Genomic DNA, 17695 nt, shown 5'->3' with positions numbered 1-17695 from the left:
TATAGCGATAATTCTATTTATTCTGACAGTATTGTCACCTGTCTACTTGTTTTGTTGTCTGTATATAGCGATAATTCTATTTATTCTGACAGTATTGTCACCTGTCTACTTGTTTTGTTGTCAGTATATAGCTATAATTCTATTTATTCTGACAGTATTGTCACCTGTCTACTTGTTTTGTTGTCTGTATATAGCGATAATTCTATTTATTCTGACAGTATTGTCACCTGTCTACTTGTTTTCTTGTCTATATATAGCTATAATTCTATTTATTCTAACAGTATTGTCACCTGTCTACTTGTTTTCTTGCCTATATATAGCTATAATTCTATTTATTCTAACAGTATTGTCACCTGTCTACTTGTTTTGCTGTCTGTATATAGCTATAATTCTATTTATTCCGACAGTACTGTCACCTGTCTACTTGTTTTGTTGTCTATATATAGCGATAATTCTATTTATTCTGACAGTATTGTCACCTGTCTACTTGTTTTGTTGCCCATCTCCCCCTTCTAGACTGTGAGCACATTGTTGGGTAGGGACCATTTCTATATGTTGCCGACTTGTACTTCCCAAGCGCTTAGTACAGTGCTCTGCACACAGTAAGCGCTCAATAAATACGATTGGATGAATGAATGAATGGAAGGTAGTGATTTTTCATCTCCCCCAACTTCCAAGCCTTACTGAAAGCCCATCTCCTCCTCCAAGAAGCCTTCCCTGACTGCGCCCTCTTCTCCTCTTCTCTCACTCCCTTCTGCGTCACCCTGACTCACTCCCTTCATGCAAGAGCCCGGGCCTTGGAGTCAGAGGTCATGGGTTCAAATCCCGGCCCCGCCAACTGTCAGCTGTGTGACTTTGGGCAAGTCACTTCGCTTCTCTGGGCCTCAGTGACCTCATCTGTAAAATGGGGATGAAGACCGTGAGCCCCACCGTGGGACAACCTGATCGTCTTGGAACCTCCCCAGCGCTTAGAACAGTGCTTTGCACATAGTAAGCGCTTAATAAATACCATCATAATTATTATTAAGAGGCCGGGCTTTGGAGTCAGAGGTCATGGGTTCAAACCCCGGCTCCGCCAACTGTCAGCTGTGTGACTTTGGGCAAGTCACTTCACTTCTCTGTGCTTCAGTTCCCACATCTGTAAAAAGGGGTTTAAGACTGTGACCCCCCGTGGGACAACCTGATCACCTTGAAACCTCCCCAGCGCTTAGAACAGTGCTTTGCACGTAGTAAGCGCTTAATAAATACCATCATTATTATTATTAAGAGCCCAGGCTTTGGAGTCAGAGGTGACGGGTTCAAACCCCGGCTCCGCCAACGGTCAGCTGAGTGACTTTGAACAAGTCACTTCACTTCTCTGTGCCTCAGTTCCCTCATCTGTAAAAAGGGGTTTAAGACTGTGGTCCCCCGTGGGACAACCTGATCACCTTGAAACCTCCCCAGCGCTTAGAACAGTGCTTTGCACATAGTAAGCGCTTAATAAATACCATCATTATTATTATTAAGAGCCCGGGCTTTGGAGTCAGAGGTGACGGGTTCAAACCCCGGCTCTGCCAACGGTCAGCTGAGTGACTTTGAACAAGTCACTTCACTTCTCTGTGCCTCAGTTCCCTCATCTGTAAAAAGGGGTTTAAGACTGTGGTCCCCCGTGGGACAACCTGATCACCTTGAAACCTCCCCAGCGCTTAGAACAGTGCTTTGCACATAGTAAACGCTTAATAAATACCATCATTATTATTATTAAGAGCCCGGGCTTTGGAGTCAGAGGTGACGGGTTCAAACCCCCGGCTCCGCCAACGGTCAGCTGAGTGACTTTGAACAAGTCACTTCACTTCTCTGTGCCTCAGTTCCCTCATCTGTAAAAAGGGGTTTAAGACTGTGGTCCCCCGTGGGACAACCTGATCACCTTGAAACCTCCCCAGCGCTTAGAACAGTGCTTTGCACATAGTAAGCGCTTAATAAATACCATCATTATTATTATTAAGAGCCCGGGCTTTGGAGTCAGAGGTGACGGGTTCAAACCCCGGCTCCGCCAACGGTCAGCTGAGTGACTTTGAACAAGTCACTTCACTTCTCTGTGCCTCAGTTCCCTCATCTGTAAAAAGGGGTTTAAGACTGTGGTCCCCCGTGGGACAACCTGATCACCTTGAAACCTCCCCAGCGCTTAGAACAGTGCTTTGCACATAGTAAGCGCTTAATAAATACCATCATTATTATTATTAAGAGCCCGGGCTTTGGAGTCAGAGGTGACGGGTTCAAACCCCGGCTCCGCCAACGGTCAGCTGAGTGACTTTGAACAAGTCACTTCACTTCTCTGTGCCTCAGTTCCCTCATCTGTAAAAAGGGGTTTAAGACTGTGGTCCCCCGTGGGACAACCTGATCACCTTGAAACCTCCCCAGCGCTTAGAACAGTGCTTTGCACATAGTAAGCGCTTAATTCATTCATTCATTCATTCAATCGCATTTATTGAGCGCTTCCTGTGTGCAGAGCACTGGACTAATCGCTTGGGAAGTACAAGTTGGCAACATAAAGAGATGGCCCCTACCCAACAGCGGGCTCACAGTCTAGATATAAATGCCATCATTATTATTATTATTATTATTATTATTATTATGATTAGCAGCCTGGCTCACTGGAAAGAGCCCGGGCTTTGGAGTCAGAGTTCATGGGCTCAAATCCCGGCTCTGCCGGTTGTCAGCTGGGTGACTTGGGGCAAGTCACTTCACTTCTCTGGGCCTCAGTTACCTCATCTGTAAAATGGGGATCATCATCATCAATCGTACTTATTGAGCGCTTACTATGTGCAGAGCACTGTACTAAGCGCTTGGGAAGTACAAATTGGCAACACATAGAGACGGTCCCTACCCAACAGTGGGCTCACAGTCTAAAAGGGGGAGACAGAGAACAAAACCAAACGTACTAACAAAATAAAATAAGTAGAATAGATATGTACAAATAGAATAAATAAAAAAATGAGTATGAAGACTCAAAATGGGGATGAAGACTGTGAGCCCCCCGTGGGACAACCTGATTGCCTTGTCATCTCCCCAGCGCTTAGGACAGTGCTTTGCACATAGTAAGCGCTTAATAAATGCCATTATTATTATTATATTATATTATTATTATTATTACTAATATTCCCCCCTACCTGCAACTGATACTCCAGCACAGGGATTTCTTCCTCCTCCTCCTCCTCCTCCTCCTCTCCCTCCTCCTTGTTCTGGTCGGCGGTGGCGGCGGGCCCGAATTGGCGGCGGGTGGCCGAGAAGCGGACGGCCACCGAGACGGCCAGCTTCAGGTTGACCACGGACATCCCTATGATGGCCACCCTGGCGGCCGACAGGGCTCCCAGAGAGGCCCCGAAACGTTGCCTCGCGTCCTGCCCAACGAACAACAATTAAGAATAATTCATTCGTTCATTGGCTCGGAGGAAAGCGCCCCGGCTTTGGAGGCAGAGGTCATGGGTTCGAATCCCGGCTCCGCCGACGGTCACCTGGGTGACTTTGGGCACGTCGCTTAGCTTCTCTGGGCCTCAGTTACCTCATCTGGAAAATGGAAAGATTAGGACTGTGATCCCCAAGTGGGACAACCTGATCACCTTGTAACCTCCCCAGCGCTTAGCACAGTGCTGTGCACATGGTAAGCACTTAATAAATGCTATTATTATTATCATTCAATCGTATTTATTGAGCACTTACTGTGTGCAGAGCACTGGACTAAGCATGTGGGAAGTACACGTCGGCAACATATAATGATGATGATGGCATTTATTAAGCGCTTACTACGTGCAAAGCACTGTTCTAAGCACTGGGGGGTATATATGGTAATCAGGTTGTCCCACGGGGGCTCACAGTCTTCATCCCCATTTTACAGATGAGGGAACTGAGGCCCAGAGAAGTGAAGTGACTTGCCCAGAGTCACACAGCTGACAATTAGCAGGGCCAGAATTTGAACCCATGACCTCTGACTCCAAAGCCCGGGCTCTTTCCACTGAGCCACGCTGCTTCTCATTCATTCATTCAATCGTATTTATGGAGCGCTTACTGTGTGCAGAGCACTGGACTAAGCGCTTGGGAAGGACAAGTCGGCAACAGATAGAGACGGTCCCTATCCAACAACGGGCAGCATGGCTTCAGAGAAGCAGCGTGGCTCAGTGGAAAGAGCCTGGGCTTTGGAGTCAGAGGTCATGGGTTCAAATCCCAACTCCGCCACATTCTGCTGTGTGATCTTGGGCAAGTCACTTCACTTCTCTGGGCCTCAGTTACCTCATCTGTAAAATGGGGGTGAAGACTGTGAGCCCCATGGGGGACAACCTGTTCACGCTGTATCCTCCCCAGTGCTTAGAACAGTGCTTTGCACATAGTAAGCGCTTAACAAATGCAAATTATTATTATTATTATTATTGTTATTATTATTAGAAGGGGGAGAAGGACAACAAATCAAACCATGTGGATAGGTGTCAAGTCATCAGAATAAATAGAAGTAAAGCTAGGTGCACATCATCAACAAAATAAATAGAATAGTATAGGGATGGTCCCTACCCAACAATGGGCTCACAGTCTAGAAGGCGGAGACGGACAACAAAACAAGTAGACAGGTGACAATACTGTCAGAATAAATAGAATTATAGCTATATACACATCGTTAATAAAATAGACTAATAAATATGTACAAATAAAAGAGTAATCAATATGTACAAATAAAATAGAGTAATCAATATGTACAAAAGAAATAAATATGAACAAACATATCTACTCCAGTGCTCAGTACAGAGCCTGACACTAAGTAAGCACTTAATAGATACCATTATTATTGTTGTTGTTATTAATACATTATTATTATTATTATTATTATTATTATTATTATTATTATTATTATTATTATTATTATTATTATTATGTCATTGCCGGCTCCGGGACCAGGCCACCAGCCATGGTGGGAATTCTGCCCTTTCCGGGAGAGAAGGAAAAGAAAATCTGAGTGTTAAGCCTCCGAAACTGGATGCCCCTCATGGCAGGGGATGTGATTCCAATTCTGTTGGGCGGCCTCTCCCAAACACTTAATAACAATAATAATAATTAATGATAATTAGGGTACGTATTAACAATGATAATGGTATTTGTTAAGCGCTTACTAGGGCCAGGCACTGTACTAAATGCTGTGGTGGATACAATCAAATTCGGTTGGACACAGTAGTCCTGTCCCACGTGGGGCTCACAGTCTCAATCCCCATTTTACAGATGAGGAAACTGAGGCCCAGAGAAGTGAAGTGTAGCCCCCCCCTTGTCCTCTCCTCCTCCTCCCCTCCCCATCACCCCGACTCCCTCGCTCTGCTCTACCCCCTTCCCCTCCCCACAGTAGTTGTGGATATTTGTACAGATTTATTACTCTATTTTCTTTGTACATATTTACTCTATTTTGTGGATGATGTGCACATAGCTTTAATTCTATTTATTCTAATGGTTTTGACACCTGTCCACACGTTTTGTTTTGTTGTCTGTCTCCCCCCTTCTAGACCGTGAGCCCGTTGTTGGGTAGGGACCGTCCCTATAGGTTGCCAACTTGCACTTCCCGAGCGCTTAGTCCAGTGCTCTGCACACGGTAAGTGCTCAATAAATACGACTGAATGAATGAATGAATAGCTTTAATTCTACTTATTCTGATGGTTTTGACACCTGTCTCCATGTTTTGTTTTGTTGTCGGTCTCCCCCTTCTAGACCGTGAGCCCGTTGTTGGGTAGGGACCGTCTCTATGTGCTGCCAACTTGTACTTCCCAAGTGCTTAGTCCAGTGCTCTGCATACGGTAAGTACTCAATAAATACGATTCAATGAATGAATAGCTTTAATTCTACTTATTCTGATGGTTTTAATAATAATAATAATAATAATAATAATAATAATAATAATAATAATAATGGCATTTGTTAAGCGCTTACTATGTGCAAAGAACTGTTCTAAGCACTGGGGGGGATACAAGTTGATCAGGTTGTCCCACGTGGGGCTCACAGTCTTAATCCCCATTTTACAGATGAGGCTTAGAGAAGTTAAGTGACTTGCCCAAGGTCACACAGCAGACATGTGGGGGAGCCGGGATTCGAACCCATGACCTCTGACTCCAAAGCCCGGGCTCTTTCCGCTGAGCCACGCTGCTTCACACCTGTCTCCATGTTTTGTTTTGTGAGCCCACTGTTGGGTAGGGACCGTCTCTATCTGTTGCCAACTTGGACTTCCCAAGCGCTTGGTCCAGCGCTCTGCACACAGTAAGCGCTCAATAAATACGACTGATCGAATGAATGAACGGAGCGACATCCCCGCAGGCAAGTGGCGGAGCCGGGATTAGAACCCACGACCTTCCGCCTCCCGGAAGGCTAAGAGACGCCCGCCGCGCTGCCGGTTCTGTCGAAGACGACGCGAGGACCTTAAAGGGAGTGCGGTAGACTCCGTCGGGGGAGACGTCTCCGGTTCGGTTGAGCAGCTGGGAGCGCGGGATCCTGACCCGGTGAAACACGGCGAACCTGTCCGGAGAGAGCCGGCCCACGCGACACGTCAGCGCGGCCACGGGGAAAATCCGCCCTCGGGATTTTCCGTCTATCCCGTCTATTTGGACATATTTATGACGCGATTTATTCTACCAATGATGTGTCTATAGAGTCATTCCATCGGACTGATGGAGCGCTTACTGTGTGCAGAGCACTGGACTAAGCACATGGGAAGGACGAGTCTTCCAAAGCGCTTGTACTTCCCAAGCGCTTAGTACAGTGCTCTGCACTCTCCCCCTCGTCCCCCTCTCCATCCCCCCATCTTACCTCCTTCCCTTCCCCACAGCACCTGTATATATGTATATATGTTTGTGCATATTTATTACTCTATTTATTTATTTATTTATTCTACTTGTACATATCTATTCTATTTATTTTATTTTGTTAGTATGTTTGGTTTTGTTCTCTGTCTCCCCCTTTTAGACTGTGAGCCCACTGTTGGGTAGGGACCGTCTCTAGATGTTGCCAACTTGGACTTCCCAAGCGCTTAGTACAGTGCTCTGCACACAGTAAGCGCTCAATAAATACGATCGATTGATTGATTGATACAATCAATACATATGCTCAATACATATGATTGAATGAATGAATGAATGAATGAACGAGTCGGCAACAGATAGAACGGGCTCACAGTCATTCATTCATTCATTCATACTTATTAATAATCATAATTCCATTAATTCCATTTGTTCTGACAACCTGACACCTGTCCACACGTTTTGTTTTGTTGTCTGTCTCCCCCTTCTATAATAATAATAATAATAATAATAATAATAATAATGGCATTTATTAAGCACTTACTATGTGCGAAGCACTGTTCTAAGCGCTGGGGAGGTTACAAGGTGATCAGGTTGTCCCACGGGGGCTCACAGTCTTCATCCCCATTTTACAGATGAGGGAACTGAGGCCCAGAGAAGTGAAGTGACTTGCCCAAAGTCACACAGCTGACAATTGGTGGAGCCGGGATTTGAATCCATGACCTCTGACTCCAAAGCCTGGGCTCTTTCCACTGAGCCACGTTGCTTCTCTACTGAGCGCTTACTGTGTGCAGAGCACTGTACTAAGCGTTTGGGAAGTCCAAGTCGGCAACATATAGAGATGGTCCCTACCCAACAGCGGGCTCACAGTCTAGAAGGAGGAGACAGAGAACATAACAAAATATATTAACCAAATAAAATAAATAGAATAAATATGTACAAGTAAAATAGAGTAATAAATACGTACAAACATATATACATATATACAGGTGCTGTGGGGAGGGGAAGGAAGTAGGGCGGGGGATGGGGAGGGGGAAGCGCTGATTGAGCACTTACTGTGTGCAGAGCACTGTACTAAGCGCTTGGGACGTACAAGTCGGCAACCTCTAGAGACGGTCCCTACCCAACAATGGGCTCACAGTCTAGAAGGGGGAGACGGACGACAAGACAAAACATGTACACAGGTGTCAACACTATCAGAATAGCTAGAATTATTGCTATAAGCGCATCATTAATAAAATCAATAGAGTAATAGATATGTACAAATATTCATTCAATCGTATTTATTGAGCGCTTCCTGTGTGCAGAGCACTGGACTAAGCGCTTGGGAAGTACAAGTCGGCAACATAAAGAGACGGTCCCTACCCAACAACGGGCTCACAGTCTAGAAGGCGGAGACAGACAACAAAACAGAACATGGAGACAGGTGTCAAAACCGTCGGAATAAATTGAATTATAACTCTATGCACAGCATTAACAAAATAAATACAGTAGTAAATATGTACAAGTAAAATAGAGTAATAAATCTGTACAAACATATATACAGGTGCTGTGGGGAGGGGAAGGAGGTGGCGGGGAGGAGAGGAAAAAGGGGGCTCAGCCTGGGAAGGCCTCCTGGAGGAGGTGAGCTCTCAGTAGGGATCGCGACAGGTCTATATAGCCATAATTCTATTTATTTTGATTGTATTGACACCTGTCTACTTGTTTGGTTTTGTTGTCTGTCTCCCCCTTCTAGACTGTGAGCCCGTTGTTCGGTAGGGACCGTCTCCATATGTTGCCGATCTGCACGTCTCTAGCGCTTAATACGGTGCTCTGCACACAGTAAGCGCTCAATAAATACGACTGAATGAACGAATCAGAGGTCGTGGGTTCTAATCCCAGTTTGCCACTTGGGCAAGTCCCTTCACTTCTCTGTGCCTCAGTTACCCCATCTGGAAAATGGGAAGCAGCGTGGCTCAGTGGCTCAGTGGAAAGAGCCCGGGCTTTGGAGTCAGAGGTCGTGGGTTCAAATCCCGGCTCCACCAATTGCCAGCTGTGTGACTTTGGGCAAGTCACTTCACTTCTCAGTTACCTCATCTGTAAAATGGGGATTATGACTGTGAGCCCCACGTGGGACAACTTGATCACCTTGTACCTCCCCAGCGCTTAGAACAGTGCTCTGCACATAGTAAGCGCTTATTAAATGCCATTATTACTATGGGGATTAAGACTGTGAGCCCCCCGTGGGACAGCCTGATCACCTTGTATCTCCCCCAGCGCTTAGAACAGTGCTTGGCACAGAGTAAGCGCTTAACAAATACCATCATTTTTTTTTGTTTTTAACAGGGAAAAATCTCATGTGACCCTGGGAAAGTCACTTCACTTGTCTGGGCATCTAGACCGTAAGCTCACAGTGTGCAGGAAATGTGTCTGCTTACTGTTATATCGTACTCTCCCATGCGCTTACTATTCATTAATTCATTCAATCGTATTTATTGAGCGCTTACTGTGTGCAGATTACTACAGTGCTCGCCACCCAGTGAGCGCTCACTAAATGCAAATGAATGTATGGGCCTCAGTTTCCTCGTCTCCCCCTTTCAGACTGTGAGCCCACTGTTGGGTAGGGACTGTCTCTATATGTTGCCGATTTGTACTTCCCAAGCGCTTAGTACAGTGCTCTGCACATAGTAAGCACTCAATAAATACGATTGATTGATTGATTGATTGATTGATTCCTCATCTGTCAAAATGGAGATTGAGGCTGTGAGCCCCATGTGGGACAGGGCCGGTTTCCAATTTGATTAGCTTATCTCTATCCCAGTACTGAGAACAGGATTTGGCACATATTCATTCATCCATTCAATCGTATTTATTGAGCGCTTACTGTGTGAAGAGCACTGTACTAAGCGCTTGGGAAGTACAAGTTGGTAACATATAGAGACGGTCCCTACCCAATGACGGGCTCACAGTCTAGAAGGGGGAGACAGGCAACAAAACGAAACATGGAGACAGGTGTCAAAATCGTCAGAATAAATAGAAAGGCATAGTGAGCGCTTAACAGAAAAACATTCATTCATTCAATCGTATTTATTGAGCGCTTACAGTGTGCAGAGCACTGCACTAAGTGCTTGGGAAGTACAAACCGGCAACATGGAAGAAGCAGCAGGGCATAGTGGCCTGAGCCCGGGCCTGGGATTTAGAAGGTCATGAGTTCTAATCCCGACTCAGCCACTTGTCTGCTGTGTGACCTTGGCCAAGTCAACTCACTTCTCTGGGCCTCAGCTCCCTCATCTGGAAAATGGGGACTGAGCCCGTGAGTCCCACGGGGGACAGCGACTGTGCCCAAACTGATTTGTTTGGATCCGCCCCAGCGCTTAGTGTAATAATAATAATGATGGCATTTATTAAGCGCTTACTATGTGCAAAGCACTGTTCTAAGCGCTGGGGAGGTTACAAGGTGATCAGGTTGCCCCATGGGAGGCTCCAAGCAGCGTGGCCCAGTGGAGAAGAGCACGGGCTTTGGAGTCGGAGGTCATGGGTTCAAACCCCGGCTCCACCAATTGTCAGCTGTGTGACTTTGGGCAAGTCACTTAACTTCCCTGTGCCTCAGTTGCCTCATCTGTAAAATGGGGATTGAGACTGTGAGCCCCACGTGGGACAACCTGTTCACCTTGTGACCTCCCCAGCGCTTAGAACAGTGCTTTGCACATAGTAAGTGCTTAATAAATGCCATCATTATCATTATTATTATTATTATTCATCCCCATTTTACAGATGAGGTAACTGAGGCAACAGAGAAGTATAGTACCTGGCACTCAGTAAGCGGTTAATGACATAAGAATTATTAATGCTACCAGAATTATTACCTTATGATTCCCAGGCCCGGGCTCTCTACCCTAGGCCAGAGTGGCTCAGCGGAAAGAACCCGGGCTTGGGAGTTGGGGGTCATGGGTTCTAATTCTGGCTCTGCCACTTTTTGGCTGTGTGACTTTGGGCAAGTCACTTCACTTCTCTGGGCCTCAGTGACCTCATCTGGGAAATGGGGATGAAGACTGTGAGCCCCCCGTGGGACAACCTGAGCGCCTTGTATCTACCTCAGGGCTTTGAACGGTGCTCAGCACATAGTAAGCGCTTAATAAATATCATCATTATTATTATTAATAGGCCGTGCTGTTGGGATAGCAAGTTCTAAGTCGCTCTTTTCCTCAGCTCCCCCTCCCCTCCACATCGCCTCAACTTTGCTCTTCCCCCTTCTCCCCACCCCACAGCACCTATGCATCTATCTATCTATCTATCTATCTATCTATCTATCTATCTATCTATCTAATCTATCTATCTAGATATAGATATCTACATCTATAGATAGATCTATCTATATAGATGTAGATATCTATATAGATAGGTTGATCTGTCTGTCTATATAGATGTATATATCTATATCTAGATAGATAGATAGATCTATATAGATAGATCTATCTATCTAGATGTAGATATCTATATCTATATAGATAGGTAGATCTATCTGTCTGTCTATATAGATGTATATATCTATATCTAGATAGATAGATAGATCTATATAGATAGATCTAGACAGATAGATAGATCTAGATAGATTCAGATAGATCCATCTATATAGATGTAGATATCTATAAGGAAAAGAAAATCTCAGTGTTAAGCCCCCGAGACTGGAAGCCCCTCATGGCAGGGGATGTGTTTCCAGTTCTGTTGGGTGGCCTCTCCCAAACACTCAATAACAATAATAATAATTAATAATAATTAGGGTACATATTAATAATGACAATGGTATTTGTTAAGCGCTTACGAGGGCCAGGCACTGTACTAGATGCTGTGGTGGATACAATCAAATTGGGTTGGACACAGTAGTCCTGTCCCATGTGGGGCTCACAGTCACAATCCCCATTCTACAGATGAGGAAACTGAGGCCCAGAGACATGAAGTACGGCCCCCCCTTGTCCTCTGCTCCTCCTCCCCGCCCCATCACCCCGACTCCCTCCCTCTGCTCTACCCCCTTCCCCTCCCCCACAGTAGTTGTGGATATTTGTACAGATTTATTACACTATTTTCTTTGTACATATTTACTCTATTTTGTTGATGATGTGCACATAGCTTTAATTCTATTTATTCTAACGGTTTTGACACCTGCCCACATGTTTTGTTTTGTTGTCTGTCTCCCCCTTCTAGACCGTGAACCCGTTGTTGGGTAGGGACCGTCTCTATATGTTGCCAACTTGTACTTCCCAAGCGCTTAGTCCAGTGCTCTGCAGATGGTAAGTGCTCAATATCTGTCTATAACTATATAGATCGATCTATCTATATAGCTGTAGATATCTATATCTATATAGATAGATAGATCTTCTAGATCTTCTAGACTGTGAGTCCACTGTTGGGTAGGGACTGTCTCTATATGTTGTCAGCTTGTACTTCCCAAGTGCTTAGTACAGTGCTCTGCACACAGTAAGCGCTCAATACGATTGATATAGAAAGATCTATAGAGATAGACAGATAGATAGACATATCTGTAATTCCACTTATTTATATTGACGCCTATTTACTTGTTTTGATGTGCACATATCTATTATAGAGAAGCAGCGTGGCTCAGTGGAAAGAGCCCGGGCTTGGGAGTCAGAGGTCATGGGTTCTAATCCCGGCTCCGCCACTCGCCTGCTGGGTGACTTTGGGCAAGTCACTTCACTTCTCTGTGCCTCAGTTCTCTCATCTGTAAAATGGGGATGGAGACTGTGAGCCCCACATGGGACAACCTGTTTACCTTGTATCCCTCCCCAGCGCTTAGAACACTGCTTGGCACATAGTAAGCGCTTAACAAATGCCATCATTATTATTATTGCTATTCTATTTATTTATATTGACACCTCTTTACTTGTTCACATCCAAGCCGTCACCAAAACCTGCCGGTCTCAGCTCCGCAACATTGCCAAGATCCGCCCTTACCTCTCCATCCAAACCGCTACCCTGCTCATTCAAGCTCTCATCCTATCCCGTCTGGACTACTGCACCAGCCTTCTCTCTGATCTCCCATCCTCGTGTCTCTCTCCACTTCAGTCCATACTTCATGCTGCTGCCCGGATTATCTCTGTCCAGAAACGCTCTGGACATATTACTCCCCTCCTCAAAAACCTCCAATGGCTACCGATCAATCTGCGCATCAGGCAGAAACTCCTCACCCTGGGCTTCAAGGCTGTCCATCCCCTCGCCCCCTCCTACCTCCCCTCCCTTCTCTCCTTCTCCAGCGCAGCCCGCACCCTCCGCTCCTCCACCACTAATCTCCTCGCCGTGCCTCGCTCTCGCCTGTCCCGCCATCGACCCCCGGCCCACGTCATCCCCCGGGCCTGGAATGCCCTCCCTCCCTCTGCCCATCCGCCAAGCTAGCTCTCTTCCTCCCTTCAAGGCCCTGCTGAGAGCTCACCTCCTCCAGGAGGCCTTCCCAGACTGAGCCCCTTCCTTCCTCTCCCCCTCCGTCCCCCTCTCCATGCCCCCCGTCTTACCTCCTTCCCTTCCCCACAGCACCTGTATATATGTATATATGGTTGTACATATTTATTACTCTATTTATTTATTTATTTATTTATTTTACTTGTACATTTCTATCCTACTTATTTTATTTTGTTGGTATGTTTGGTTCTGTTCTCTGTCTCCCCCTTTTAGACTGTGAGCCCACTGTTGGGTAGGGACTGTCTCTATGTGATGCCAATTTGTACTTCCCAAGCGCTTAGTACAGTGCTCTGCACATAGTAAGCGCTCAATAAATACGATTGATTGATTGATTGATTGATTTCGTTGTCTGTCTTCCCCTTCTAGACTGTGAGCCCGTTGTTGGATAGGGATTGTCTCTCTTTATTGCTGAATTGTAATTTCTTTTTCTGATGGCATTTATTAAGCACATGTCCAAACCATCATCATCATCATCATGAATCGTATTTATTGAGCGCTTACTGTGTGCAGAGCACTGTACTAAGCGCTTGGGAAGTACAAGTTGGCCATGTGGTTGGATCGTACGCTCACAAGCGCTTAGTCCAGTGCTCGGCACATAGTAAGCGCTCCATAAATATGACTGAATAAATGAAACCCAAGGCTTCTCGCCCTGTGCTCTTCATGGTGAGATGCTTGACAGACACCCCTGATGGCTTGGAAGTGTTGTGAGTGGGGAATGTGTCTCTTTATGGTTGCATTGTATAATAATAATAATAATAATGGTGTTTATTAAGCGCATACTATGTGCAAAGCGCTGTTCTAAGCGCTGGGGAGGTTACAAGGTGATCAGGTTGTCCCACGGGGGGCTCACAGTCTCAACTCCCATTTTACAGATGAGGGAACTGAGGCACAGAGAAGTCGAGAAGTTAGAGAAGCAGCGTGGCTCAGGGGAAAGAGCCCGGGCTTTGGAGTCAGAGGTCATGGGTTCAAATCCCCGCTCCGCCAGGTGTCAGCTGTGTGACGTTGGGCACGTCACTTCACTTCTCTTTTAGACTGTGAGCCCACTGTTGGGTAGGGACTGTATATGCTGCCGACTTGTACTTCCCAAGTGCTTAGTACAGTGCTCTGCACACGGTAAGCGCTCAATAAATACGATTGATTGACTGATTCTCTGGGCCTCAGTTCCCTCATCTGTAAAATGGGGAGGAAGCCGGTGAGCCCCCCGTGGGACAACCTGATCACCTTGTAACCTCCCCAGCGCTCGGAACAGTGCTTTGCACATAGTAAGCGCTTAATAAATGCCATTATTATTATTAAGTGACTTGCCCAAAGTCACACAGCGGACAATTGGCGGAGCCGGGATGCACCCGAGCGCTTAGTCCAGTGCTCTGCACGCAGTGAGCGCTCGATAAATACGGCTGAATGAATGGCAATCAATCAATCAATCGTATTTATTGAGCGCTTACTGTGTGCAGAGCACTGTACTAAGCGCTTGGGAAGTACAAGTTGGCAACATATAGAGACGGTCCCCACCCAACAGTGGGCTCAGTGAGAGAGGGAGACGGAGGGACAGAGAGAGGGAGAGACGGCGAGGAGCGGGGGGCTGTTTGGGGCCCGGAGACTCACCCGTTGTCCAAACCGTTCTGGCCCAGTTTCCGTCCCATGTCCCCGACCATGACGCCCGGCATGGCAAGAAGCGTCTTGGGATCGCGAATCTGTGGCAGCGGGAAAACCCAAACGGGAACCTCGGAGGAGAGTTCGAGGCGAAGGGGAACGCGCCAGGGATCGGGGACTTGAATCTACCCCTGACCTGACAACAGTGTCGATACAGTGAGGAGCAGCGTGGCTCGGTGAAGAGAGTCAGGGGTCGTGGGTTCTAATCCTGGCTTGGGCAAGTCACTACACTTCTCTGGGCCTCGGTTCCCTCATCTGGAAAATGGGGATTAAGACTGGGAGCCCCCCGAGGGACAACCTGATCACCCTGTGACCTCCCTAGCGCTTTGAACGGTGCTTTGCACATAGTAAGCGCTTAACAAGTACCATCATTATTATTAGTAGTATTACAGTTCGGCAACATATAGAGACAGTCCCTACCCAACAGTGGGCTCACAGTCTTTGAAGGTGGGGGAGAATCATTGTCTGGGGGATTAAGGAAGCAGTGTGGCTCAGTGGAAAGAGCCCGGGCTTTGGAGTCGGTGGTCATGGGTTCAAATCCCGGCTCTGCCAATTGTCAGCTGTGTGACCCTGGGCAAGTCACTTCACTTCTCCAGGCCTCAGTTCCCTCATCTGGAAAACGGGGATGAAGACTGTGAGCCCCCCGTGGGACAACGTGATCACCTTGCAACCTCCCCAGCGCTTAGAACAGTGCTTGGCACATAGTAAGCACTTAATAAATGCCATCATTGTTATTACCCTTCTCTGGGCCTCAGTGACCTCATCTGGAAAATGGGGATGAAGACTGTGAGCCCCCCATGGGACAACCTGATCGCCGTGTAACCTCCCCAGCGCTTAGAACAGTGCTTGGCACATAGTAAGCGCTTAATAAATGCCATCATTATTATTATCCTTCTCTGGGCCTCAGTGACCTCATCTGGAAAACGGGGATGAAGCCTGTGAGCCCCCCGTGGGACAACCTGATCACCTTGTAACCTCCCCAGCGCTTAGAACAGTGCTTGGCACATAGTAAGCACTTAAAAAATACCAACATTATTATTATTACTATTACTATTATTATTATTATTATTATTAGGGGAGGGAGGGAGGGCAGGCTTTCGGGGCCCGAGGCGGGACGCCTTAACGGTGGACGAGTCGGGGCGAGGCAAGGAAGGTCGAAGAGCGCGTTCCTACCTGGACGACGAAAGCGTGGAGCCCGTGGCACTGCCCGTCGGCGGTGAACAGCTGGGCAAACACCACCGCGTGCGTGGCCGTCTTCCCCATGTTGCCCACCCAGACCTTGGCAGCCTCAAAACTGGGGGTATTGATGATGAATTCCTAGATCAACGACAGACGGACGGAGGGAACGTTCAGGAAGAGGGACCCACTCTTTATATATAATGATAATAATAATAATAATAATAATAATAGTAGTAATAATAATAATGATGATGATGGTATTTGTTAAGCGCTTACTATGTGCCAAGCACTGTTCTAAGCACTGGGGGGATACGAGGCGATCGGGTTGTCCCACGGGGGGCTCACAGTCTTAATCCCCGTTTTACGGATGTTCTAAGCGCTGGGGAGGTTACAAGGTGATCAGGCTGTTCCCACGGCGGGCTCTCAGTCTTAATCCCCATTTTACAGATGAGGCAACTGAGGCACAGAGAAGTGAAGTGACTTGCCCAAAGTCACACAGCTGACAATTGGTGGAACCCGGATTTGACCCATGACCTCTGACTCCAAAGCCCGGGCTCTTTCCACTGAGCCACAATATATATATATATATATATATATATATACAAACACATGCATATATATGTATCTATGTGTATGTATATATATATACACACACACATATATACACATATGCATATACATATTATTATATACATATACACATATATGTATTTGTATGTATATACGTATACACACATATATGTATGTGTGTATATGTGTGTGTACGTATATATATATACATACAAATACATATATATGTATATGCATATATATACACACACATACATATATACACATACATATATATATGTATATATATACGCACATACATATATATATATATATATGTACACATACATGCATATATATGCACACATACATGCATATATATATGCGTATATATATATTTCAATGTATATATGTGTGTACAGATTTATTACTCAATTTATTTTACTTGTACATATTTACTATTCTATTTATTTTGTTAATGGTGCTCCACTTCTCAGCCGTGTGACTTTGGGCAAGTCACTTCACTTCTCTGTGCCTCAGTTACCTCATCTGGAAAATGGGGATGAAGACTGTGAGCCCCCGTGGGACAACCTGATCACCTTGTAAGCTCCTCAGCGCTTAGAAGAGGGCATTGCACATAGTAAGTACTTAATAAATGCCATCATTGTCATTACTATTATATAGCTTTAATTCTATTTGTTCTGATGATTTTGACACTTGTCCACATGTTTTGTTTTGTTGTCTGTCTCCCCCTTCTTGACTGTGTGCCCGTTGTTGGGTAGGGACCATCTCTATATGTTGCTGACTTGTACTTTCCAAGCGCTTAGTACAGTGCTCTGCACACAGGAAGCGCTCAATACATACGATTGAATGAATGAATGAACTATTTATCCACCCATCCTTCTCGCTGCACAAAGCTCGACTGATAATCCTCCCAGGCGCTTTGTACAGTGCTCTGCACAGGGTACGTGCTCAATAAATACCACTGGATGAATGAATCAGTCTATCCAAGCAGTGTGGCTCAATGGAAAGAGCCCGGGATTGGGAGTCAGAGGTCGTGGGTTCTA

The 17695-nt window shown here is 46.0% G+C and overlaps 1 protein-coding gene across 2 annotated transcripts in view; it reads right to left on the bottom strand.

Annotated features, from left to right (window-relative positions):
• ACOX3 (acyl-CoA oxidase 3, pristanoyl) overlaps positions 1 to 17695 on the bottom strand; it is a 77908-nt gene that overhangs the window by 33721 nt on the left and 26492 nt on the right. For both annotated transcript variants that reach the window (XM_038745808.1, XM_038745809.1), the window contains exons 6-9: positions 16074 to 16217; positions 14853 to 14941; positions 6420 to 6516; positions 3150 to 3380 (exon numbers count right to left, since the gene is read on the bottom strand). In XM_038745808.1, the coding sequence (XP_038601736.1) occupies positions 3150 to 3380; positions 6420 to 6516; positions 14853 to 14941; positions 16074 to 16217 (561 nt within the window). The remainder of the gene's footprint in view (positions 1 to 3149; positions 3381 to 6419; positions 6517 to 14852; positions 14942 to 16073; positions 16218 to 17695) is intronic.

This window comes from Tachyglossus aculeatus, chromosome 4 (genome assembly GCF_015852505.1).
Source record: "Tachyglossus aculeatus isolate mTacAcu1 chromosome 4, mTacAcu1.pri, whole genome shotgun sequence".
Taxonomy (NCBI): domain Eukaryota; kingdom Metazoa; phylum Chordata; class Mammalia; order Monotremata; family Tachyglossidae; genus Tachyglossus; species Tachyglossus aculeatus.
This window is presented reverse-complemented; position numbering and strand designations above follow the sequence as displayed.